The sequence below is a fragment of the Eurosta solidaginis genome, chromosome 3 (genome assembly GCF_040869045.1).
Source record: "Eurosta solidaginis isolate ZX-2024a chromosome 3, ASM4086904v1, whole genome shotgun sequence".
Lineage (NCBI taxonomy): Eukaryota > Metazoa > Arthropoda > Insecta > Diptera > Tephritidae > Eurosta > Eurosta solidaginis.
Genome location: NC_090321.1, coordinates 72,107,459 through 72,132,763, shown reverse-complemented (window position 1 = coordinate 72,132,763; position 25,305 = coordinate 72,107,459). Strand labels below are relative to the sequence as shown.

Here is a 25,305-nt window from a genome sequence, read left to right as displayed (position 1 = left end):
TCTAGAATATGTTTGTACGATATGGGTATCAAATGAAAGGTGTTAATGAGTATTTTCAAAGGGAGTGATCCTTAGTTCCATAGGTGGACGCCGTTTCGAGATATCGCCATAAAGGTGGACCAGGGGTGACTCCAGAATGTGTTTGTACGATATGGGAATCAAATGAAAGGTGTTACTGAGCATTTTAAGAGGGAGTGGGCATTAGGTCTATAGGTGGACGCCTTTTCGAGATGTCGCCATTAGGGTGGGCCAGGGGTGACTCTAGAATGTTTGTACGATATGGGTATCAAACGAAAGGTGTTACTGAGCATTTTAAAAGGGAGTGGGCATTAGGTCTATAGGTGGACGCCTTTTCGAAATATCGCCATTAGGGTGGGCTAAGGGTGACTCTAGAATGTGTTTTTACGATATGGGTATCAAATGAAAGGTGGTAATGAATATTTTAAAAGGGAGTAATCCTTAGTTCTATAGGTGGAAGCCTTTTCGAGATATCGCCATAAAGGTGGACCAGGGGTGACTCTAGAATGTTTGTACGATATGGGTATCAAACGAAAGGTGTTACTGAGCATTTTAAGAGGGAGTGGGCATTAGGTCTATGGGTGGACGCCTTTTCGAGATATCGCCATTAGGGTGGGCCAGGGGTGACTCTAGAATGTGTTTGTACGATATGGGTATCAAACGAAAGGTGTTACTGAGCATTTTAAGAGGGAGTGGGCATTAGGTCTATAGGTGGACGCCTTTTCGAGACATCGCCATTAGGGTGGGCCAGGGGTGACTCTAGAATGTTTGTACGATATGGGTATCAAACGAAAGGTGTTACTGAGCATTTTAAGAGGGAGTGGGCATTAGGTCTATAGGTGGACACCTTTTTGAGATATCGCCATTAGGGTGGGCCAGGGGTGACTCTAGAATGTTTGTACGATATGGGTAAATAACGAATGGTGTTACTAGAATATGTTTGTACGATATGGGTATCAAATGAAAGGTGTTAATGAGTATTTTCAAAGGGAGTGATCCTTAGTTCCATAGGTGGACGCCGTTTCGAGATATCGCCATAAAGGTGGACCAGGGGTGACTCCAGAATGTGTTTGCACGATATGGGTATCAAACGAAAGGTGTTACTGAGCATTTTAAGAGGGAGTGGGCATTAGGTCTATAGGTGGACGCCTTTTCGAAATATCGCCATTAGGGTGGGCCAGGGGTGACTCTAGAATGTGTTTGTACGATATGGATATCAAATTAAAGGTATTAATGAGGGTTTTAAAAGCGAGTGGCCCTTAGATGTATATGTGAAGGAGTTTTCGCGATACCGACCAAAATGTGGACCAGGTGATCCACAAAATCATCTGTCGGGTACTGCTAAAAAAATAAATAAATGTAAGGCGTGATAACCTACGAAGAGATCTAAGGCCGAACTTCTCTTCCAATTTGCGTCGTGCTCCTCTTGATTTTTCCCTACAAATTGGCCGGACGGGACCTACATGTTTTATGCCGACTCCGAACGGCATCTGCAAGGCAGATGAGTTTTCACTGAGAGCTTTTCATGGCAGAAATACAATCGGAGCGCTTGCCAGACACTGCCGAGGGGCGACCCCGCTTAGAAAAATTTTCTTCTAATTGAAAAATCTTATTTCTAAAATTTTGATGTTGCTTTACCCGGGAGTTGAACCCAGGGCATACGGCGTGATAGGCGGAGCACGCTACCATCACACCACGGTGGCCGTGGCGTGGATTCCAAACGCTGTTGATTTCGCCTTGTAGAACTTTTTCATTTTCTTCTACTTAATATGGTAGGTGTCACACCCATTTTACAAAGTTTTTTCCAAAGTTATATTTTGCGTCAATAAACCAATCCAATTACCATGTTTCATCCCTTTTTTCGTATTTGGTATAGAATTATGGCATTTTTTTCATTTTTCGTAATTTTCGATATCGATAAAGTGGGCGTGGTTATGGTCGGATTTCGGCCATTTTTTATACCAAGATAAAGTGAGTTCAGATAAGTACGTGGACTAAGTTTAGTAAAGATATATCGGTTTTTGCTCAAGTTATTGTGTTAACGGCCGAGAGGAAAGCCAGACGGTGGACTGTGTATAAAAACTGGGCGGGGCTTCCACCGATTTCGCCCATTTTCACAGAAAACAGTTACCGTCATAGAATCTATGCCCCTACCAAATTTAAGAAGGATTGGTAAATTTTTGTTCGACTTATGGCATTAAAAGTATTCTAGACAAACTAAATGAAAATGGGCGGAGCCACGCCCATTTTGAAATTTTCTTTTATTTTTGTATTTTGTTTCGTCATATCATTACTGGAGTTGAATTTTGACTTAATTTACTTATATACAGTAAAGATATAAAATTTTTTGTTAAAATTTGAATTTAAAAAAAATTTTTTTTAAAAAGTGGGCGTGTTCTTCATCCAATTTTGCTAATTTTTATTTAGCACATATATAGTAATAGTAGTAACGTTCCTGCCAAATTTCATCATGATATCTTCAACGACTGCCAAATTACAGCTTGCAAAACTTTTAAATTACCTTCTTGTAAAAGTGGGCGGTGCCACGCCCATTGTCTAAAATCTTACTAATTTTCTATTCTGCGTCATAACCTCAACCCATCTACCAAGTTTCATCGCTTTATCCGCCTTTGGCAATGAATTATCGCATTTTTTCGGTTTTTCGAAATTTTCGATATCGAAAAAATGGGCGTGGTTATATTCCGATATCGTTCATTTTAAATAGCGATCTGAGATGAGTGCCCAGGAATCTACATACCAAATTTCATCAAGATACCTCAAAATTTACTCAAGTTATCGTGTTAACGGACAGACGGACGGACGGACGGACGGACGGACATGGCTCAATCAAATTTTTTTCCGATACTGATGATTTTGATATATGGAAGTCTATATCTATCTCGATTCCTCTCGATAACCAACCGTTATCCAATCAAAGTTAATATACTCTGTGAGCTCTGCTCAACTGAGTATAAAAAGAGAGGACTGTAGACTCATGGCGGTAATTCTGACTGGACCCTGCCTTCTGACGTCACATGCCTTTAAATTAGTCTTGGTCAGTGACAGCAGATGTAGGAAGTGCGGGCTGGATGAGGAAGCGATCGAGCACGTTCTGTGCTCGTACCCTGCGCTTGCCAGGCTAAGACTCCAACTATTAGGTGTGATACAGCTGTCAAATCTAGAATCAGCAAGTGACTTAAGTCCTAGAAAGCTTCTAGTATTTGCCAAGAGGACGGAGTTATTTTATAACATAGGTCCTGGTTTTTGATAGGATTTTTCAGTTTGGTCGTTAAAACAAACTTCTGGTGACACTACGGACTCATTCAGTCTATGTGAGGTCCTCACGGACCGGCCAGTTCAACATAACCTAGCATTCATCAACTCCTATGCAAAACACGATCAACTTTAACCAAAAGTCTATAAACTGATTGGATCATATCAGTACTGCTTTAAATGTGGTATATCTTCTAACGACAGCACAAAAACAAAGTTTTTGTATGCTGGTATGTCTGAATTTAAGTCCATTGCAAAGCGAGTAAGGCTTTGCATAATGACGTCGACAACGCCACCTGCACTAGAATAATTGGGAAGGACCACTCCGAGCCATTCGAGACCGAATTAGGCTTCAGGCAAGCCGACTTCCTATCGTGCTATAGCATATAATTCTAGTAGAAGATGGCCACTGCTACAACAACAACAACAACAAGTTGAAGATGGTAGACTCTATTTTAATAGCGTACAGTTACTGGTGTATGCTGATTATATTAACAGCTATAAGTGGCCTCTTAGCGAATACACCTTCTCTGGACCGAATACAAATTCGAGACTTCTATCGGGAAACGAACATTAACACCGAATAATTTCAGCTTAGAAATCAAACGAAGAATAACTCTTGCTAACAAGGGCTACTTCGGACAAACAAAGCTCTATAAGTCTCTCGTCCTACCTGTACTGATGTATGGCTGGAAATCATGACGGTATCAAAGACGTTGAAATTACCATAGGAGTGTTCAGAAAAAAGTTCTCCGGAATATTTATGGTACTGTTCGTGAAGCCGACGGCGAATATCGACGGAGGTATTTTAATATTGATATACGCCGATAAGAATATAGTGCAAAGAATAAATGCGCACAGACTTCGCCGGCAAGATCATGTTATGCGAATGACGAAGACGCTACGGTCAGCAAAGTATTCATATCGATACCCGCTTTTGAAAGCAGAGGAAGGATTCTACTCAGTTGGAAGAGACAGATCAGAGTTGGCGCCAACTATCGCGGAACAACGGTTAAGCGCTAATTGATGATGATGCCATATCATGTGAAAGGTATGCTGACATTTGCATCATCGGCCTAAATACCCACGCTGTTAGTACTGCTTACTCTACACTAGAAAATAAGTGGGAAACATGAGAAAATGGTCAGCGCATTCGCGTATGTCACCACGACGCCGTTGCCAGGCATAATATCGAAGTAGTAAAATACTTGAGGCCGTATTACGATCCGTGATCGAAACTCATTTTTTAAATCACTGTTTAGGCCCAATGCCTAACTTTTATCTGATTGACGGCGCCCCTCCCTAACGTTTTAATAATATTTCCAGCCACCCACACTCACGCCGCATTTGTGTGCATGCATGCACATGCATGCGTTTCATACGCATGCACGTGTGTGTGCGGGTTGTCAGCACCCATGCACGTATATGTGGGGGTTGTTGTGTGTGTGGCTTTTTTCCCCTCCTTAATACCAGAGGACTTTTTCGCGGCTTAGCGGTTGTCCTCAACGGGATAACCGGCCTCTTTTTCGATCGACCGCCAACCAGCACACATCGCAAGGATCACCATCGTCACTTAAAGCGCCAAGGTAATATTGTATCAACACTGTATATATTCCCATCACTCTACATTAAAGTATTATTTTATAACGAGGAATTCCTCTTGTGTTTTTATTTATTTCTTTTGAGCGAACCATCCACTCCAAGATCGACCCGTGTGCGCCTACCCACTGCCGGTTCCAGACGCACCCAGGCCGAACAATCACAATAGCTCTGAAATGGTGGATCGGATTAATGGCATATGCGAACTAGCGACAAACAGTACTAGTTAGATCCATAACTTATTATAATTTTTAGAAATAGTTTGACAGTTGCATAGTTATCGCTTATTGAAAGGATTTCAGTCCCTGATCGTAACACGTAATAGCGGCCTTGGTTTTCTGGGTATCAATATTACCACAGACAACATCAACCTAAAAATCCATTGAATAGTCATTCCTACACACTCTAGACAAACGAAAATCAAGTTCTACAGAGTCACATAACGTGGCCGTCCTTTTATATGGTGCACCACAAACCAACACCGCAGGGCTCGATTTCTATCATGCCTTGCAGTGCCCTTCGTATGCCGTTGAGGCAGTCTTTGTGTTAAGGACATTGCAGCTGCATACTCTCAAATCAGAGTCAGAACACATGCTATAATTGCCATCAGAAATAACTGTTTTCATCTGAGAATTTTCGTTCCTAGAAACTTATAAACTTATCATCGACCACAGATGACTCATCGACATTGGTTTGTACTTGACACATGCCACATTACGCATCTGCTTGTTGCTACGCCATACAAAAACAAACAATTAAATGTAAACATTTCCTGCATTCCGCTACATATTGACCCACATTTAGTTTGACTGTGTACGCGTAGTCAATGGCGCTTATACCATGGATACCAAAATAACTATACCTCTTGTATTCACAAAGCATGCAAGGATTTTTTTGGTAGTTTTATTTTAATTTTAATCTTTCAAATGTCAATACTTCTTTGAGTTTATAATTAAATTACGCCATTTATTTCCATGATACAATCAAGTCAGCAACAGGTATATTCAAAATTTCTTAATTACTTGATTTTCAAGTATAATTCCTCTGAATTACAGAGTAAACGCACCCGATCTTATGTGGAAGAAGTCTACCGGCTAATCGAACAGAAACCAGATATTGTTGATATTATAATATTAAACAAACGTGGTAATCCCGTAAAATCAACCATGGAACAACCATCGGCTATCGAATTCTCCGGGCTTTATGGAATTTTGAAAGATAAAGTTCAATCGGGTTTACAAAAAATCGATCCCGATGATGAGCTCTTAATGTTGCGCGTGCGTACAAAAGCTAATGAGGTGCTCATAACGCCAGATGAGAAAATTACTGTTATGGTTGTACAAAATGCTAAAGACAGAATACAACTATGAGTAATAATTTTGAATTTATTATCAGATAACTGTTGTATCAAAACATATAAAATAAATAGATTATATTTACTAATGTTAACAGAAACTCACAGCGTTATTGCCTTACGACAATCGTAAATTCTTTTTCTGGAGCAACTAAATATTCAAATTTTCGTGTTGCAATACGAAGAAAAGCCAAGTCATTAGTGGTATCCAAATCACGTACTGCGCTTCGTGCAGTTGGTACAAGAACTCCACTGATTAATTTAGTAATGCCAGCAGAAGTGCTATTGTCGAATGTTGATTGTATAACGGTACCTAGGTTATTGTTCGAAACGACGTAGCCAATTGCATTTCTCATAATCCGCTCCGTGTTTTCCGCATTTTTGCGCACAACATTTTCCAGTTGTAAAGCCTGTTAAAATAAATGTTTAACTTAATATCAAAACCTTAGTATTCTATTTAAACTACTACCATGGTTAAAATCTGAGTAAACTAGAAACAATTTCAAAGTGAGTAAAGTTTCCATCTTTTGATTTAAGTTGATTTGTCAAGCAACGATCTGATTACTATGATCAATAACATAAATATTTTTGAAAGGAGTTATAACGATTTCACATAGAATCTTAATGGAGTTGCAACTTCGTTTTATGAAAAAATTAATTTTTGCTTTTCATACAGGGATTTTTGCTTTATTTGCAGCCTCAAAAAAATATTATACTTTTAAAAAAAAATAGTTAAAATATATACGTTACTCCTAAAAATAAGTACACACTTGGTTTATGCTAAAAAAACTCAAATGCAGTGGCTCACAGCTTAATTGATAATTTTCATCTAAAATATCGCAAATTTCCTAACAGAAACCACATTCAGAAAAATGACAAAGGTTATTCAAAGGTAAGGAGAGTTAATCAAAATTTCAAAAATGACCATCAAAAATTTCAAATTTTGTTTCAGAATTTCTAGAAAAATTTTGAGTATTGAGTTTTGTAGTCCAATAAATTTTAGTATAATAATGAGCAAGTTAGAAATAGCTCAAAATTTTTCTTGAATTTTCAGAATTTTTTTCAGCGAGGGTGTGTCAGACATGAAATGATCGTTCATGTGTTTTGCGGTACCTAGCAGGTGGAGGTGCTATAAACCAATAATTGGGAAACCAAAAACATTCTTCAGGAACGGAATATAAGCGGACGGAAGGAAGCTCAATATAAATTGGAGCCTATGTTTACCACACCAGTGCAATGTTTTTCAAGCTGAGCTTATAGATATCTAGGAAGCCGCTCGCTATCTAATTAACCTGCCTGGATCTTCTAACAGAACATTATCTTATGGGCGCCCATGGTCTCGCAGCTGCAGGGACGATGAGGAGATAGAAAGCGTAGATCAGGTACCGATGTCTCCCCAGACACTCCTTTGGGTGCCTTGCGAAGCTAGAGTCCACAAATATAAATCGTATTCTGCGCTACACTACGCAAATGCGCTGGTTTAGCTTCAACGGGCGTCAATGACCTACGTGAGTCTCCGCTTGGGCAGCGAAGCCAGCCACTTTAACCTTGCTGTTGTTGTTGTTGTAGCAGTAGCCACTTTAACCTAACCTAGGTCCACTTGCAGAACGGCAAGTTATCTTTTTAACTCAAAGTTAGCCAGATATGTGGGGTTAAAACTCATACATTTTTGAAAAATGTTCTACATTAACTCCAATGTGTACGATCTCGAAAAAACTGATCCGTTTACACAGCAATACTAGATGTGTGTGGGCATGCTCCAACGAAAATTCATAAAGCAACTGTACCCAAAAATGTTTTAAAGAAATAAATAGAAGTTGAAGCCCAAATGTTAAAGTTTTATTACTTTGCATGCAATTTTTTTCAACAATTTTCAGTTGAAAATGTATGTGTTCGCGCCCATGAACCTTTTTCTCAACGGAAGAGAATTGTCAAATAACACGATCAACACCTGTTCTTCTTCTGCTTTTCGCCATACTACAATTTACATCATAAACTACCAATTTGTAAAATACATAATTTAAAATATACATTGAATTTAAATAAAGAAAGCAAATTTTCATTTGTGTTAAACTTAACATAAAAAGTGGCGACCGTGACAGGACTATAACGTTGCTATTGTATACAGATTGAATTACCAGTCAGCATCGCTATCAAAACTACAATAGGAAACATTTATTTGGAATGCTAGCCATTGCAGTCAATTTCAGCCGGTGATCAACTGAAAGCAGCCTCCGCAGCCTGACCAATGCAGATAAGTGTTTTCCTTAACTTCCTATGCACCTTCCTATTAAAATCCCAGCTATTTAAAGTGATTCTACTTGCGTGCCACTGTGCTAAACTCATAAAAAGAGGAATAAGTTAATTGTGAAGTACCTGTAACAGGCAGGTTAAGGAATCCTGCTACCCTGATAAAGTCGTATGCGGAGGATGAGCTAATAACAGTCATACTCTGCAAAAATTGTTTGATTACGTGTTCCATTTTCTTCATGTTGGAGTACTCTAACAATACCCTTTGCAATGCGTTTGCGGACCACCATCAGCCGATCATTGCCCTGCAAAAATTGTTGGATTACGTGTTCCATTTTCTTCATGTTGGAGTACTCTAACAATACTCCTTTGCAATGCGTTTGCGGACCACCATCAGCCGATCATTGCTCGTTTTTTAAAGACCGTGATCACGACACGACGACGATCGAACAGAGTTGCCAAAAGTAAAATATTACATACAAATAACTGATAATAAATCTTTACTCTGGCAACTCTGATAAAATGCAACCACGCACTGTTTTTATGTATACATCCCTGCAAAAATTATTGGATTACGTGTTCCATTTTCTTCATATTGGAGTACTCTAACAATACTCCTTTGCAATGCGTTTGCGGACCACCATCAGCCGATCATTGCTCGTTTTTTAACGACCGTGATCACAACACGATGACGATCGAACAGAGTTGCCAAAAGTAAAATATTGCATACAAATAACTGATAATAAAATTTTTCTTTGGCAACTCTGATAAAATGCAACAGCGCACTGGTTTTATGTATACATACTATAGTATAGAGAAATATTAGTTTCTTTATTCACGCAAATGCTAAATAACATAAGAATATTCGCAGTATAAAATATAAAAGTTGTATTGCCCCTCTTCATTTACTTTCATTTTAAATTAAATTCACTCCGATAATTCTTTCCGACACAATTCCTCTTTAGTACTTTGGCATATGATCCTCTGTGGGTGCTCCATTGAGTACTACAGTGAAAGTACTTTGGAAAGTACTCTCACGTATGTAATCTATGGAATACTCACAAACAAAGCAAGAGTGGGATCACCTACTCCTCTCCTAGGACATCGCAATGTTAATTGGAGCACATTTTTTGTATGAATACAGATTAGTTTTGGAGCACTCCTATACTCCCAAAGGAGTATTCCTTACATTATTTATGGAGTATTCGCGTTTTTTGAAGGGTGCTCGTTTTTTAACGACCGTGATCACAACACGATGACGATCGAAAAGAGTTGCCAAAAGTAAAATATTGCATACAAATAACTGATGATACAATTTTACTATGGCAACTCTGATAAAATGCAACTGCCCTTCAAAAAACGCGAGTACTCCATAAATAGTGTAAGGAATACTCCTTTGGGAGTGATCCAAAACTAATCTGTACTCATACAAAAAATGTGCTCCAATTAACATTGCGATGTCCTAGGAGAGGAGTAGGTGATCCCACTCTCGCTTTGTTTGTAAGTATTCCATAGAGTACATACGTGAGAGTACTTTCCAAAGTACTTTCACTGTAGTACTCCATAGAGCACCCACAGAGGATCATATTGTAACGACAGCCTAAGAGCAACTCACCACATCAACCATACATCAGCTGATGCATGTACTAGTTGACCGAACACGCTCGCACGGGCGAATGCAACCCGGCGCGTGAGTGGCTCGGGCATTATAATTTGGCAGCTGAAAAAGTAAGTTGTACTTACAAGAAACTATATTGGTGAAACGTTCTGAAAATTAACAATATTGGAAACCAAATAAAACCTTCTAATAAATTGTTAAATATAAAGTTTTATTATTTATTAATTTAATGAATGTGCTTATTGGAAGCCCTCCAAGATCCACATTACGAACTCTACAAAATCGTAAGTAGAGTTCACATGGCGACCGTGACATCGAAACTACGCCACGGGAAATACAAAATGATGGCATTACATGATTTTCTTGGTTATGAAGAGAGTCAGTCGCGACACCATTTCACAATTTCATATGAATAGCACAAATTCACAATTGCATTAATACGCTCATAATGCAAATACGCCCATTTCACAAATTTTAAACGCCTCAAATCCACACCGCCAAACATTTTTTTGGGATTCCAATTTTAGTCCATACGACTACAGCATATAGTAAATTGGCATATTTTCAAGCTTCAACATCAAGGTACAAGAACCAGTAGGAACCAGCAAAGACCAGCAGCAGAAACTAAGTATATAATATATATGTATGTATTACATTTTTTTACTTACGCCTTTTTATGAAACACATATGTATGTATGTGTACAAAATATTAAAATTTTCATTAAATGCGGTGCGTTCGCATAATATATTTTAGATTTTGGTTACAACAGTGGGTCTATTAATAAAACACCTGGATTTTTTTATAAAACGGTGCGTGCGTCTAAATTCTAAACTTAACCTCTCACAAATCTTCCATTTAAGGATTTTTCTTACCCCAGGTAGAATTTCTTCAATACATTAATTTTTCAGCAAAATATCATACTGAGTGAATTAGATGTACAGACTGCTATTACCCTATAAAATTGATAATTTTTGATATATAATATGCGGCGGTTCCGTTAAAAACCAATAAAAATTTTATTATATAAACTGTAGTTCCGTGAAAAGCCAAGTGAGATTTTTTTTACATAAAGCGGTGCGTCCGTGAAAATATACGACTTTTTTTTACAACGCGTGAATATAAATGGATCTTTTGAACAAGTTACAACAATTTTGTGTCAAAGACAGTTAGTTACGTGTTAACATTCGAAGAGTGCAGACGTGCGAGCGTGTATAAGCTCACGGCAATCAGCATATGAATTTCTATTTTTCTATTCTTTCTTTAAACATAAATGTCAACTGTTTTTGTTTTTATCGGCCTATTGATAAATCATTCAAGGTTGGAATCGAGCTCAAGGCCAGAACAATAATTGTTTTCTAATGATAATTATTGTTATTTTTAATTTTTCTAAATTTGAAAAATTGTATTTTGTTTTTAGAATAGTAAGTGGAAAATTTTTCAGACAACCTGCCATAGCTGCGCAGATAGATCCATTTCGAAGGGTGCTAAGCCTTCATCATCAGTACGCTTTAGGCATGCTGCGCTAACCATTTAGCTATACAGCGGTGGTTTGTTTGACTGGCAAATTTGCTACTTCTATTCCTTTTTACCAACTATATTTATTCAGTGTTGCGCCATCTGGTGCAAATCACTGATAATGCTGGATTTTTGTTTATTGTCAATTACTTTGTTTGACATTCCCAAGTGCTCATGGTTTATTAACAATTGTTTTTGTTTTTATCGGCCTATTGATAAATCATTCAAGGTTCGAATCGAGCTCAAGGCCAGAACAATAATTTTTTTCTAATGATAATTATTGTTATTTTGTAATTTTTCTAAATTTGAAAAATTGTATTTTGTTTTTGGAATAGTAAGTGGAAAATTTTTCAGACAACCTGCCATAGCTGCGCAGATAGATCCATTTCGAAGGGTGCTAAGCCTTCATCATCAGTACGCTTTAGGCATGCTGCGCTAACCATTTAGCTATACAGCGGTGGTTTGTTTGACTGGCAAATTTGCTACTTCTATTCCTTTTTACCAACTATATTTATTCAGTGTTGCGCCATCTGGTGCAAATCACTGATAATGCTGGATTTTTGTTTATTGTCAATTACTTTGTTTGAGCTCGATTCGAACCTTGAATGATTTATCAATAGGCCGATAAAAACAAAAACAATTGTTAATAAACCATGAGCACTTGGGAATGTCACAACAAAAGCTCGTAGGTGTAGCAAAAAGCTGGTTGGATGCTCAACCGGTGTTCCAGTCTTGGACTGATTTGTTGAGTATCCTATTGAAAGATTTTCCGTGTGTAGTAAATTGTGCGGAAATTCACAGGGAACTCGGCCGACGCAAGCGAAAATCTGGCGAGACGTTGATTGAATATTACTACGAGATGTTAACGCTCGGGAGACGGGGTAATTTATATGACGCATCCATAAACTTTTATACGACCAATGGTATAAGCGACCCACAAACAACACGTACGCTATTAGCAATGAATCTAAACACCAGCAATGAGCTGCTGCAGTCACTAGAAAACTTACAAGCGGTACAGTCAACAAATTCGATACAGCCAAACCCAACGTCAACGTCTAGCACTAACATGCGCAGTGAAGGCTCGGGACAATCGCAAAGATCAGTGAAGTGCTTCAACTGCAACGAATATGGACATATCGCTGTTAAATGTCCGCAACCACAAAACAAACAACGCTGTCCTAAGTGCTCGAAAGTGGGCCATGACAGCAAGGAATGTCGAGTAAACACCAAGCCAAACGTAGCAGAAATCGTGGAGTCGAAAAAACCTTCGCAAGTGCCACCTATAATTCAACACGTCACAATTGATGGTAAATCTTACGACGCCTTGGTCGATACAGGCAGCGACCACTCACTAATAAGCGAACAAGTAATACCAACGATGCAATGCATCCCTGCATATAAGCGCTTTAAAGGTTTCCGAGGTTCAACTGTGGAATCTACACGAAAGGCCGAGGTAAAGTTAATGATCAATAACGAAAATGTCAACGCAAACTTATACGTAGTACCGGACAATACACTTGGGTATGACCTACTACTTGGACGAGATATTTTTTGCGGAGCCAACAAACGGCTGGTCATCGACAATGGGTCTTTACAGTTACAAGTCAAATCGAACATGTTTAAAATCAACGATCAGCTGAATGATACACAACGTAACGATATAAATTCCATGTTACATGAGTATGAAGATTGCTTTGCGGAAGATGTGTCAACGTTGGGAAGATGTAACACTACCACTATGGAAATTAATGTGACACAGTCGGGACCAATAGTCGGAAAACGATATCAGGTTCCACTATCGCAACAACGAGAATTAACGATAATTTTAAACAACTTATTGGCCAACAATATAATCCGTCCAAGTACATCACCACACGCTGCATCGGCACTTTTAGTACGCAAAGCCAGCGGAGAGAGCCGAATGTGCATCGATTACAGGGCATTGAACGCCGTCACTGAACGTAAGAACTTCCCAATGCCTGTGGTCGAAGAGCAACTCTTTAAGTTAGCTGGAGAGAAATTCTTCACTACATTGGACATGACCTCTGGCTATTACCAGATTCCGATGGATGAAAGCAGCAAGAAATATACTGCCTTCATTACTCATTATGGATTATTCGAATATAATGTCATGCCGTTCGGATTAGTCAATGCCCCAATGTACTTCCAGGAAATGATCACCAAAGTAACGTCAAAATTATGTAATCGAGACCGAGTCATCAGCTACGTCGATGAGATGATAATAGCAACACCAACAGTGGACGAAGGTAAGATCGTGCTAAAAGAAGTCTTGGAGGCGATACGTCAATGTGGTCTCACACTCAGACCTTCCAAATGTAACTTCCTTTGCGAGACCGTCAAATTTCTAGGTCACAATGTAGGTGACACCGGCATAAGTCCAGGTGATGGCAAGACGAAATGCATCAGCGATTTTCCCAAACCATCGAATGTCGCAGAAGTACGTCAGTTTCTGGGACTGACCGGATTCTTCAGAAAGTTTGTAGAGAAGCATAGCCACATCGCAGCACCACTAACAAAGCTGTTAAAGAAAGACGCAGTCTTCATTTGGTCAGAAGAACAAGATAGAGCATTTGACCAGCTAAAGCAAGCAATCACGTCTAAGCCAGTACTAGTCTTGTACGATCCAAGTAAATCACATGAGATGCATACCTTGACATCTTGGTTTGTCAGGCATATTGCTGCAGGAGGAAGCTGATGGGCTTAAACCAGTGTCGTTTTATAGCTGTCAGTGCAATGATGCAGAGTCACGCTATGCAAGCCATGAATTAGAAGTCCTAGCCATAGCGGAAACACTAGACAGATTCCGAATGTATCTGTTAGGCACGAAATCCATCGTGACGACAAAGGCAACGTCGAAATTACCACCACGTATAGCCAGATGGTTGCTACGTCTACAAAAATATGAATTTGAGTGTAGGCATCGTCAAAGCTCGAAGATGCAGCACGTCGACTGCTTAAGCCGAAAGCAAGCGAGGAAACCAATACGTCATTGTTTTAGTTTGTGGTTTCACCAAATACACGATATTGAAAGCGGTACGTAACACAAAGACGACACCAGTCCTATCAATGCTGCAAGAAGTTATGGCAATTTTCGGGCAGCCTTTACGGATTACCACTGACCGAGGAACTGCCTTTACATCAAAGGAATTCGAATCCTTTATGACACGCTTTGGGATTCAGCACGTCAAAACAGCTGTACGAACGCCCCGAGCAAACGGCCAGGCAGAGCGCGTCAACCGCACCATATTTTCAGCAATTCGATGCTCAACAAAGACCACCAAAGATTGGGACAGCACCCTTTCCAACATCCAGTGGTGCATTAACTTGCAAAACACATAGCACTACATAGATAAGTCCCAACGAACTTGTGTTCAATTTCGATTTACGATACGTCAGCGATAATCGACTAATACAAGCACTAAGCGACGAAATATCCATGTCAGATGACGACGACAAACAGCAGAAGCTACAGAACTCCATACAGAATATCAGCAACGAGAGGCAAAAATGGAAGCTAATATAAGATCAAAAGCATCAGAGTCCACCAGTATACAACGAAGGACAATTGGTCGTTATTGAGCATGTACCAACCGCAACAGGTGACACACACAAACTCGATCCGAAATTCAAGGGGCCTTATATTGTCACAAAACAGTTGGTTCATGATCGATACGTTGTGGAAGATCTACCCGACGCACCACGTACACAACGAAGATACTGTAATGTAGTCTCCAACGACCATATCAAACCATGGTGCCGTTTAAGTCCAGATCTCGAAGGCGACTATGATGAAGCAAACGAAAATACCGAGGATGAGACGCCCTAGGAGGACGAATGTCAGGAAAGGCCGAGCTGTCAAAGACAGTTAGTTACGTGTTAACATTCGAAGAGTGCAGACGTGCGAGCGTACATAAGCTCACGGCAATCAGCATATGAATTTCTATTTTTCTATTCTTTCTTTAAACATAAATGTCAACTTCAATTACTTCTATTAAATTACATAAACATAACTCGGGACGTTTTATTATTTAATCGGTATTTAATATTTGAGATTGTTACCAATTAATACCTATATACTTTTGTGCAAAGTTTAAATTCAATTACACCTTAAAGATTTTTCATACAAGTTTACTACAGTTTTAATTAATTCTTCAAATAAATTGTTAAATACTTCTTTAGCGACTATTCACCTGTAAATCAGTTCACTTTTAAAAATTTTTTTCTTTTTCCTCAACATTTCAGTATAAATATAAATTCAGACATTCAAATAAGTACTTCATTAATTTCATAGTGTGAACTGAATTATTTTGCTATTCTGATAACTACATATGTACCTAAGAAGTGGTATGCAAGTGCAAAAAAAAAATTCAGACTCAGAATCCGATTCCGATAAGTCAGCCTCAAGCTACGAAAGTTTAGCTTCATCCTCGACCAAGGAAGTCACAAACCAGGTAAATAGATTTTCTTTGTCAACAGATTTTCCAGGCTTCGAAGATTCTTCCAGTAAAAATTTAACTTCTAATTTAGCTTCAAATCTTAACGATTCAAATAGCGCACAATTAACCTCAACTTTTTCTACTTCAAAATCAGATCTTAACGATCCAAATAGTACAAACGTGGCCTCACCTTCTGCTAATTCAGCTCCAGATCTTAACGATCAAATAATGGCAACACCTGAGGAAAAGACAATTTTTATTAACACATGTGCTAATTCTATTAGAGAAAACTACAGTGGTGATCCTCTTGCACTTGATTCTTTTATAGACAAAATTGCATTACTTGAACAATTCGCTACTGCAGATTTAACTGATACTTTTATAGCGTTCTTAAAATCAAAATTAGAGGGTAAAGCCCGCGAAGCAATACCAACACAAGTAACTTCAGTCAATGAAATTAAAACAGCTCTACGTAACAGGATCAAACCAGACAAATCGAAAGTTGTAGCAGGGAGAATTGCAGCGTTGCACGTTAACGGTAACAATTACACAGATTTTGCAAAACAAGTTGAAGATTTAGCTGAATCACCTGAGCGGTCTCTTATTATTGAAGGGATCACTCAGGCGAAAGCTCATGAAATGGCAGTCGAACAAACTGTTAACGCGTGTCGCTTAAATGCAAAATCCAATTTAGTAAAAACCATTTTAGCATCAACGGCATTTACAGATCCGAAAGACGTGGTAGCAAAATTAATTGTAGAAAAAAATAACGAAGTAACTGAGCGTCAGGGTTTAGCTTTTCGATCGCGTGGTAACAATGCATTCAGAAATTCACGCGGTAGTTATCCAGGTTTTTACCCAAATCGCGGCTATACTGGTTATAGAAATAATAATAATTCATTTGCATACAACAGTAACTACAACAGCAACAACAATCAAAGATATAGGAATTATAATGGAAATAGATACCAGAATATCAACAATAATAATACGCGTCCAAATACTAATTCCAATTCAAATACAAATAATAGTAACAATAGAAGCAACAATTCAAGATCGTCAAACGGTAGAGGTCGAAACGCAAACGTTCGCGCTTTAAACGCTAGTGCTCCTCAGGAGCGAACACTGGGAGAGGACGAACTAAGCGAGTAAGCGAACTTCCCTCACTAATAGCCATATATTGTTTAAATTTAAATTATTCAGATTTCATAGAATTACAACTTAACGAGTCACAAAAATTTTGTTCTTTCTTAGTAGACACTCAAGCAGACATTTCTTTAATAAAAATATCATGTATAGACAGTAACATTTCCTTAAATACAAAGGACATTATTAACATTACCGGTGTCACTTCTAATTCAGTTTCTACTTTAGGTAAAATTACAACAAATTAAAATTTTTCTAACTTTTCTATTAAACATACTTTACATGTAGTAAATGAAGACTTTAATATTCCATCCCATGGCATACTGGGTAAAGATTTTCTGAAAATTAACAAATGCATTATTAATTATGAAAGAAATAGTATTTCTTTTTGGGTAGGCAATGAAAAAGTCGCGACACCAATCCTACACGGAACAGAAAGCGACAGTTGTATCATTCCTCTGAGATGTGACTTTTTGATTTAGGAAATTCACCCGAGCCACTTTTCGTGGACTCGCAGGAAATTGAAAAAGGTGTTTTCACAGCTAGGTGCATTGTTAATTCCAGAAACCCAATACTTAAAGTCATAAATACCACGGATGATATAAAGTATGTCAAAAGAAAAAGTATTCGCACAGAAAAACTTTCAAACTATAATGTTTATACAATTAACAAGACAGAAACAGAAGACAGACCTACGAAAAAACTTATTTCAATTTTAAAAAATCAAATACCTCAACATGCTCCAAGTAAATTACTTTTATTACCTTTGCATAGATTATGCCGACATTTTCGCTCTTGACACGGACAAAATGGCTTTAAATAACTTCTACGAGCAAAAATTAAGATTGACACACAACGAACCGGTATATGTTAAAAACTATCGATTGCCATACTCTTAACGCAAAGAAATAAATCGCCAAGTAAATAAACTGTTAGACAGCGATTTGATTGAACCCAGTTATTCCAATTACAACAGTCCCTTGATTGTAGTCCCAAAGAAAGATACTAATGGTCAAAAAGCTTATCGTATGTGCGTAGATTTTTGCGCAGTAAACAAAAAACTCATTGCTGATAAATTTTCACTAGCTAGAGTTGACGATATTTTAGACAATCTCGGTAGAGCAAAGTATTTTTCCACATTAGATCTTTTTTCAGGATTTCATCAAATCCCCTTGCATCCTGACTCACGTGACATTACTTCTTTCAGCACCTCGGTCGGCGCATTTAGATGGAAAGTGCTTCCATTCGGCTTAAATATAGCACCTAATTCATTCTCACGAATGATGACAATAGCTTTTTCGGGTATACCACCCAATGTCGCATTTTTGTAATATCGTCATAGGTTGCAGTGAAGCACACCATATTAAAAATCTTTCAAAAGTTTTCAATACTTGTAGGTCTTTCAATCTAAAACTTAACCCAAACAAATGCAACTTTTTACCACCAGAAGTTAAATTTTTAGGTCATAAATGTTCAGCCAAAGGTTTGTTGCCAGACGACTCCAAAATAAACTCAATTAAAAAGTATACAAAACCAACTGATAAAGACGCGGTACGGCGATTCCTCGCGTTTGCAAACTATTACAGACGGTTTATACCTAATTTTGCATCTCTGGCAGCGCCTCTAAATCGATTAAGCAGAAAGAGAGTTGAATTCGTATGGGATGTTAGTGCGAAAGAGCATTTTTATCTTTGAAACCAGCGTTAATTTCACCAAAATTACTTCAATATCCAGATTTTACTAAACAATTCATTATTACCGTTGATGCTTCCACAACTGGATGTGGCGCTATTTTAAGTCAAGAACACCAAGGTAGTGACTTACCAATTTGCTCCGCTTCTAAAGCATTTAATAAAGCCGAACAGAAAAAACTAATAATAGAGTTGGAACTCTTAGCTATTTATTTCGCAATAAAGCAATTTCGGCCATATGTGTATGGTACCCATTTCATTGTAAAATCAGACAATAGACCTCTAGTATATCTATTCAATATGAAAGACCCATCTTCAATACTTTCAAGAATAAGGCTGGAACTAGCTGAATATAATTTCACTATTGTGTACATTAAGGGAAAATCAAATGTTGGTGCAGATGCACTATCGCGCATTACAATCGATGAGATTAAGGAATCGAACAAACAAATTTTAGCAGTACAGACAAGATAAATGACAAAACGGCAAAACGACAATAACCTTCCTATTAAAACAGACAAAAAAGACGAAAAACAACTTACTTTACACTTCTACGACAAATTTTCATTTCATTTTTCGAAAAAAGTTTCACGAATAAGATCTGCAATTACGTACGATAAAAATTATAAAACAACAAATTTAAGAATTTTTGCGCATATTAAACATAAGAAACTCGAGTTACTTAGTTTTGAGCTTGTTAACGAAATAATGACTTTAGAGAAATTACTTTCGAGGCTTGAATCAGAAGCCGGCAAACGCAAAATTAAGAAAATTGAATGGCCTAAAAACGATATTTTGTTCGAACATTATACTATTACAAATTTCAAAAATATTGGAAATAAAATTTTAAAATCATTAGAAATTATACTAACAGATCCAGTGGAGACAGTAACAGATGAGGATACAAAATTAAAACTAATGAAAATTTGCCATAATGATCCCATTTCTGGTGGACATTGCGGAATGAAAAGACTTTACGCAAAACTCCGAACAAAATTTTATTGGAAAGATATTACTCGTGATATATCGAAATATATCAAAAATTGTAAAGATTGTCTCTTAAACAATGTTAAACCTAAAACAAAAGAAAAACTTGTTTTAACACCAACTCCTTGTAAACCATTTGATACACTAGTAATTGACACAATAGGACCACTACCTGAGTCCAAATATGGTAACAAGTTCGCACTTACCATGATTTGCGAAATGACTAAATACCTGGTAACAGTCGCTGTGCCAGACAAATCGGCAAAAACAATCGCTCAGCAATCTTTGAAGGCTTCATTTTGACATACGGCACAATGAATGCCATAAAATCAGATTTAGGTACTGAATTTAAAAATGAATTAATTGAAGAATTAACTAAACTTCTAACAATTGAACATAATTTTTCAACTGCATACCATCACGAAACTGTTGACACGATTGAACGTAATAATTTTGGGAAAAATTGACCCAATTTATAACGTCGAAAACTATGCCAAAAAAGTCAAGTTTAGGATGCAGAAAGCACACAAAATGGCACAAAACCTAATTAATAAAAATAAGTTACAAAGTAAAAATCGGTACGATAAAACGGCACGACCTTTAGTTGTCAAAATCGGAGATAAAGTACTTTTACAGAGAGAACCACATCATAAACACGAAAGTATTTATCAAGGTCCGTTTATTATAACAAAAATTAACGAACCTAACGTAACTATTTTCGATGAAGTTAAAAACAAAGAAAAAGTAATACATAAAAATCGCCTAAGTAAAGTAAATTAATATTACTTTAATAATTTGATTAAACTTTAAATTTGAGTGAAAAATAAATCCAAAATTTTTTAGTACTGGCATTTAAGCAGCCACGAAGGCTCAAAAAAAAAATTGTTAAAACAAAAAAAAAAAACAGAAAAAAAAACACAATTTTATATATTCAAAAAAAAAAACATATTTCAAAAGCAGCAAAGATTAAAAATGTAAAACTTTAACAAATCTAATATATATTAAAATGTAAATATTTACAAAAGAAAATTCAAACAAAACAAACATACAAAGTATTTTACTAATTTAAATTGTAATTAATATTCCCGCCAATAACTTTCTAGTTCCTACCAGTAAACGCACATAAATGTAAATAAAATTTGAGTATTTTTACTTCTAAGTTCATTTGTAATAAGCAGTAATAAAAATGGTTCCGAACCAACGAATTAAAAAGGGGAGGTACACCCTAATATAAATATATATTCGTTTGTTCGCAACAATTTTTATAAGTTTTTGGCCAAAGAAGAATGTGACAAAATTGATCACTTTGTCAATTCTTCTTTTCCCCAAAAAGGATGATGTAACGACAGCCTAAGAGCAACTCACCACATCAACCATACATCAGCTGATGCATATACTAGGTGACCGAACACGCTCGCACGGGCGAATGCATCCCGGCGCGTGAGTGGCTCGGGCATTATAATTTGGCAGCTGAAAAAGTAAGTTGTACTTACAAAAAACTATATTGGTGAAAGTTCTGAAAATTAAAAATATTGGAAACCAAATAAAACCTTCTAATAAATTGTTAAACATAAAAGTTTTATGGTAATAGTCTAGTTGAGGGGTCGACTGCTAATACGCTACCAAAAATATCGGGTGAGGTGTCAAAAGACGCGTATTAATCTCGAGAACAACAATCCGAAGGCGGAAAAGAGATATTTGCAGTTGAAGTTGGCGATTTCCATGTGGTTGTTGTTGTGTTTGTACCCACAAAAAAAATTGTGCATCACCGTGGCGGTAGCCAGAGTTATACCATACACCCGGACTTAGCATGGCGTAGCCCAGAGTTATTTTTTATAAGCGCGGCCGAAGGCCGCCAACGCAGAAAGGTGTTCTGCGCAAAAATACTATGGATCCGACCCCCGGTTTCGGAGGTACCCGCGGGTCTTTTTTCGGTTTTTCGTTAATATCTTTTGAACGCATTAAAATTTTTATTTTCCGCCTTCGGATTATTAATACTGATGTCAAGACGCGTCGTTTGACACCTCTATCGATATTTTTGGTAGCGTATTAGCAGTCGACCCCTCAACTAGACTATTACCAGTTTTATTATTTGTTAATTATTGGATGTGCTTATTGGAAGCCTTGCAAGATCCACATTACGAACTCTACAAAATCGTAAGTAGAGTTCACAATGTGCCAAAGTACTAAAGAGGAATTGTGTTGTCGGAAAGAATTATCGGATTGAATTTAATTTAAAATGAAATTAAATGGAGAGGGCCAATGCAACTTTTATATTTTATACTACGAATATTCTTATGTTATTTAGCATTTGCGTGAATAAAGAAACTAATATTTCCCTGTACTATAGTATGTATACATAAAACCAGTTGCAATTTAACAGAATTGCCATAGTAACATTTTATCATCAGTTATTTGTATGCAATATTTTACTTTTGGCAACTCTTTTCGATCGTCATCGTGTTGTGATCACGGTCATTAAAAAACCAGCACCCTTCAAAAAACGCGAGCTCAAGCTCCTCGCACTCACGCCTTTCTGCTTCTGCTTTTTTCTTCCTGAAAAGGCGTCTCGCTTCCCTTTTCAACTCACGATAGCGTTCACACACTCCTCTTGTCGCGCTCGCTTTTAACGTAGCCCTGTAGGCAGCGTCTTTTCTTTCGGTTGCAACGCGGCATTCTTCATCGTACCAGTTGTTTTTTCGTGGCCGCCGGTAACCAATTTTTTCCTCGGCGACAGTACGAAGTGCTTTGGAGATATGCTCCCACTGCTCCTGTATTCCTTCAAGATGAGTTGTGCTCTCAGAGAGCAGGTGTGAGGGTCGAGTTGCGAAATCATTGGCAGCCTGTTGTGATTGAAGCTTTTCGACGTCCAGCTTTCCTTGTGTTTTTTGTTCCTTGGTTTTAGCCGCGTTGAGACGGGTGCGTATTTTGGATGCAACGATATAATGGTCCGAGTCGATGTTAGGTCCTCGGATCATGCTGGATATGGCCATGTTTCGAGCACCGGCAAAGTCAATCAGCCTCAATCCGTTAGGAGAAGTTTCATTGTGTAGGCTGAACTTTCCGACTGTAGGGCCAAAAACACCTTCTTTGCCCATCCTGGCGTTAAAGTCGCCAAGCACGACTTTTATATAATGACGGGGACAGCGCTCGTATGTGCGTTCTAATTGTTCATAAAAAGTGTGTTTCACCTCATCGTCTTTCTCCTCTGTCGGCGCATGGGCGCAGATGAATGATATATTAAAAAAATTTGCTTTTATTCGGCGAGACGCTCGTTCACAGGCGTGAACGCCAGCACTTGGCGACAAAGTCTCTCTCCCACCACGAATCCGACGGCGAAACTGCGCTTATTCGTATGGCCACTCCAATAGAGGTCACAATTTTTGATCTTTTTTCTTCCTTGCTTCGTCCAACGCATTTCTTGGATGGCGGTGATGTCAGATTTTGCTTTGACGAGGACATCAACCAGCCGGGCATCTGCACCAATCCCATTCAGGGAGCGGACGTTCCAGGTGCATGCCCTCAATTCATTGTCCTTCAAACGTTTGCCATGGTCGTCATCAATAGAGAGTGTATTTATCCGAGGCTTGTTGTTATATTTCATTGGAGTATGGTTTTACGTGGCGGGTCCCAAGCCCAGCGCACAACCCGCTCAGCGGGGGTGTAAATATTACTTGCACGTTTATATAGCGAGCCGCTTGCACCAAGACAGACGCCCGCTTGCAGCCGCACCTAGAGGTGTACAGACGCTGCAATGAGATCTCCCCCGGCTAGCCCTTAAACCGATTATGTCAGAGTGGCCTAGCCAGGTTGTCGCCTTCTCACATTAGCTCACCGCTAAACGGATGTTTAACGGCTACCCAGAGGATACTTGGCCGCAAGCGACCGGCAGTAGTGAGCTGCTTGAACCGCATGCAAAAGAATCGCTCTGGCCATTCCCAGGTGAATGGCGGTCAGAAGCTTTCCCCACTTTCGTGGACTTCTACACACGGCTCCACCCTCCAAGTTTTGTTATCTACTGCTCTAGTTAATATATCGAACCCTCTTACAAATCCATCCTTAAATGTGAGGGCTCTGTTGGACTGTGGTAGTCAATCGTCCTTTATAACACAGCCTTTAAAGGACAAACTTGACCTGCAAACCAACAGCTCAAATATTATAAACATTACGGGTATCGGGGACAATCGCTTAATTGAAACATGCAACGCCCACCTTACTTCGTTAACCGAGCCCTTCAAGATCACACAATCGTTTTTGGTGTTGCCTAAGCTAACGGACCCTTCTTTCAATGAATCTGGCCTCATTGACCTTCTTATCGGAGCCGAAATATTTTGGGACATTATTGGCGATAAACAATCTTCACCCGCCCGTGAAGGTCCTAAACTAAGGAGTTCCAAATTCGGTTGGTTAATATCAGGTCCGACATATAATAAGGTCCTGCCCAAGTCCAACAAGCTTTCAACTGATCAATAAACAATTAGCTAGGATTTGGGAGTTGGAAGGGATCCAGCCTATCCTTTTTACTTTAAGCCCGAGAGAACGAGAATGCGAGGAACATTTTCTATCCAACACCCATCGTTTAGAGTCTGGTAGGTTTTCAGTCGGGTTGCCGCTAAAATACACTCCACACTGTCTAGGCTATTCTTACCATCTAGCCAAGAAGCGTCTGCTGCAATTAGAAAAACGCTTTCGTAAAAGGCCGGACATTAAAGCTCAATACGTAAATTTCATAGAGGAATATTCAGAGTTAGGTCACCTTACCAAAGCAACAGTAGACAAGTATATGTCTTCATATTTTTGTGCCATCATGCCGTATTCAAAGCTGAAAGCATAGTACAGGTTTACAAGTATGATATGTATGAGGGAAACAATTCCTTCCTCTTTCTAACATACTGCCGTTTGACACTTCGGTCAGTGTCAAACTATTGTGGAACTCAGTGGAACCTGCGTGGAACAAGCGTTTGACACTGAACGAAGTGTCAAAATTACCGGGGTTGCTGTCGTGGAAAGCGACGCAGGGAAATAAAAAAGTGAGCGGAATATCAGATATGGGTTGCTGTGATGGTAAATTTTTTTAACGAATTTAGTATGAAAATCTAGTGCACCTATATGGGTCCTACAGAAAATTATACAAGTCTTGAATTGGAGTATCTGAGGACGCGTAGTTATTCCAGTATTAAGAATACAACCCGTATTCAACCCGTTCAAAAATGTGGAAAGAGAAATGAAAAGACGCGTTTTGTCCTGTTATCAATAGTCTAAAGGCGTCCTGCTACTACACTTTTCTTGGACCTAAGAAGTACAACAGTGCCAAATAGCTTCCACAAAAAAACGAACGAGAACAAGCATTTTATCAGGTGAGCGTGGCTGTGTATGTGCGTTCTGCTACATAT

The 25,305-nt window shown here is 38.4% G+C and overlaps 2 protein-coding genes across 8 annotated transcripts in view; one reads left to right on the top strand and one right to left on the bottom strand.

Annotated features, from left to right (window-relative positions):
* Positions 1–5,762: 5,762 nt before the first annotated feature.
* On the top strand, positions 5,763–6,265 carry robls54B (roadblock similar 54B). Its single transcript, XM_067772260.1, has 2 exons — positions 5,763–5,888; positions 5,946–6,265. The coding sequence occupies exons 1-2, from the start codon at positions 5,865–5,867 to the stop codon at positions 6,258–6,260; spliced, it is 339 nt and encodes a 112-aa protein (XP_067628361.1). The 5' UTR covers positions 5,763–5,864; the 3' UTR covers positions 6,261–6,265.
* LOC137243923 (dynein light chain roadblock-type 2-like) overlaps positions 6,256–25,305 on the bottom strand; it is a 55,474-nt gene continuing 36,424 nt past the window's right edge. For 6 of the 7 annotated variants that reach the window (XM_067772252.1, XM_067772257.1, XM_067772256.1 and 3 more), the window contains one exon: positions 6,256–6,654. In XM_067772252.1, the coding sequence (XP_067628353.1) occupies positions 6,355–6,654 (300 nt within the window). In that variant the 3' untranslated portion in view covers positions 6,256–6,354. Of the gene's footprint in view, positions 6,655–6,713; positions 6,884–25,305 lie in introns of those variants that run through there. The other variant, XM_067772259.1, reaches the window with a different exon arrangement.

Coding starts and splice junctions, on each gene's coding strand:
- robls54B (XM_067772260.1), top strand. CDS start 5,865: ATGATACAATCAAGTCAGCAACAG. Junction 5,889..5,945: donor TACAATCAAGTCAGCAACAG/GTATATTCAAAA, acceptor TCTGAATTACAG/AGTAAACGCACCCGATCTTA.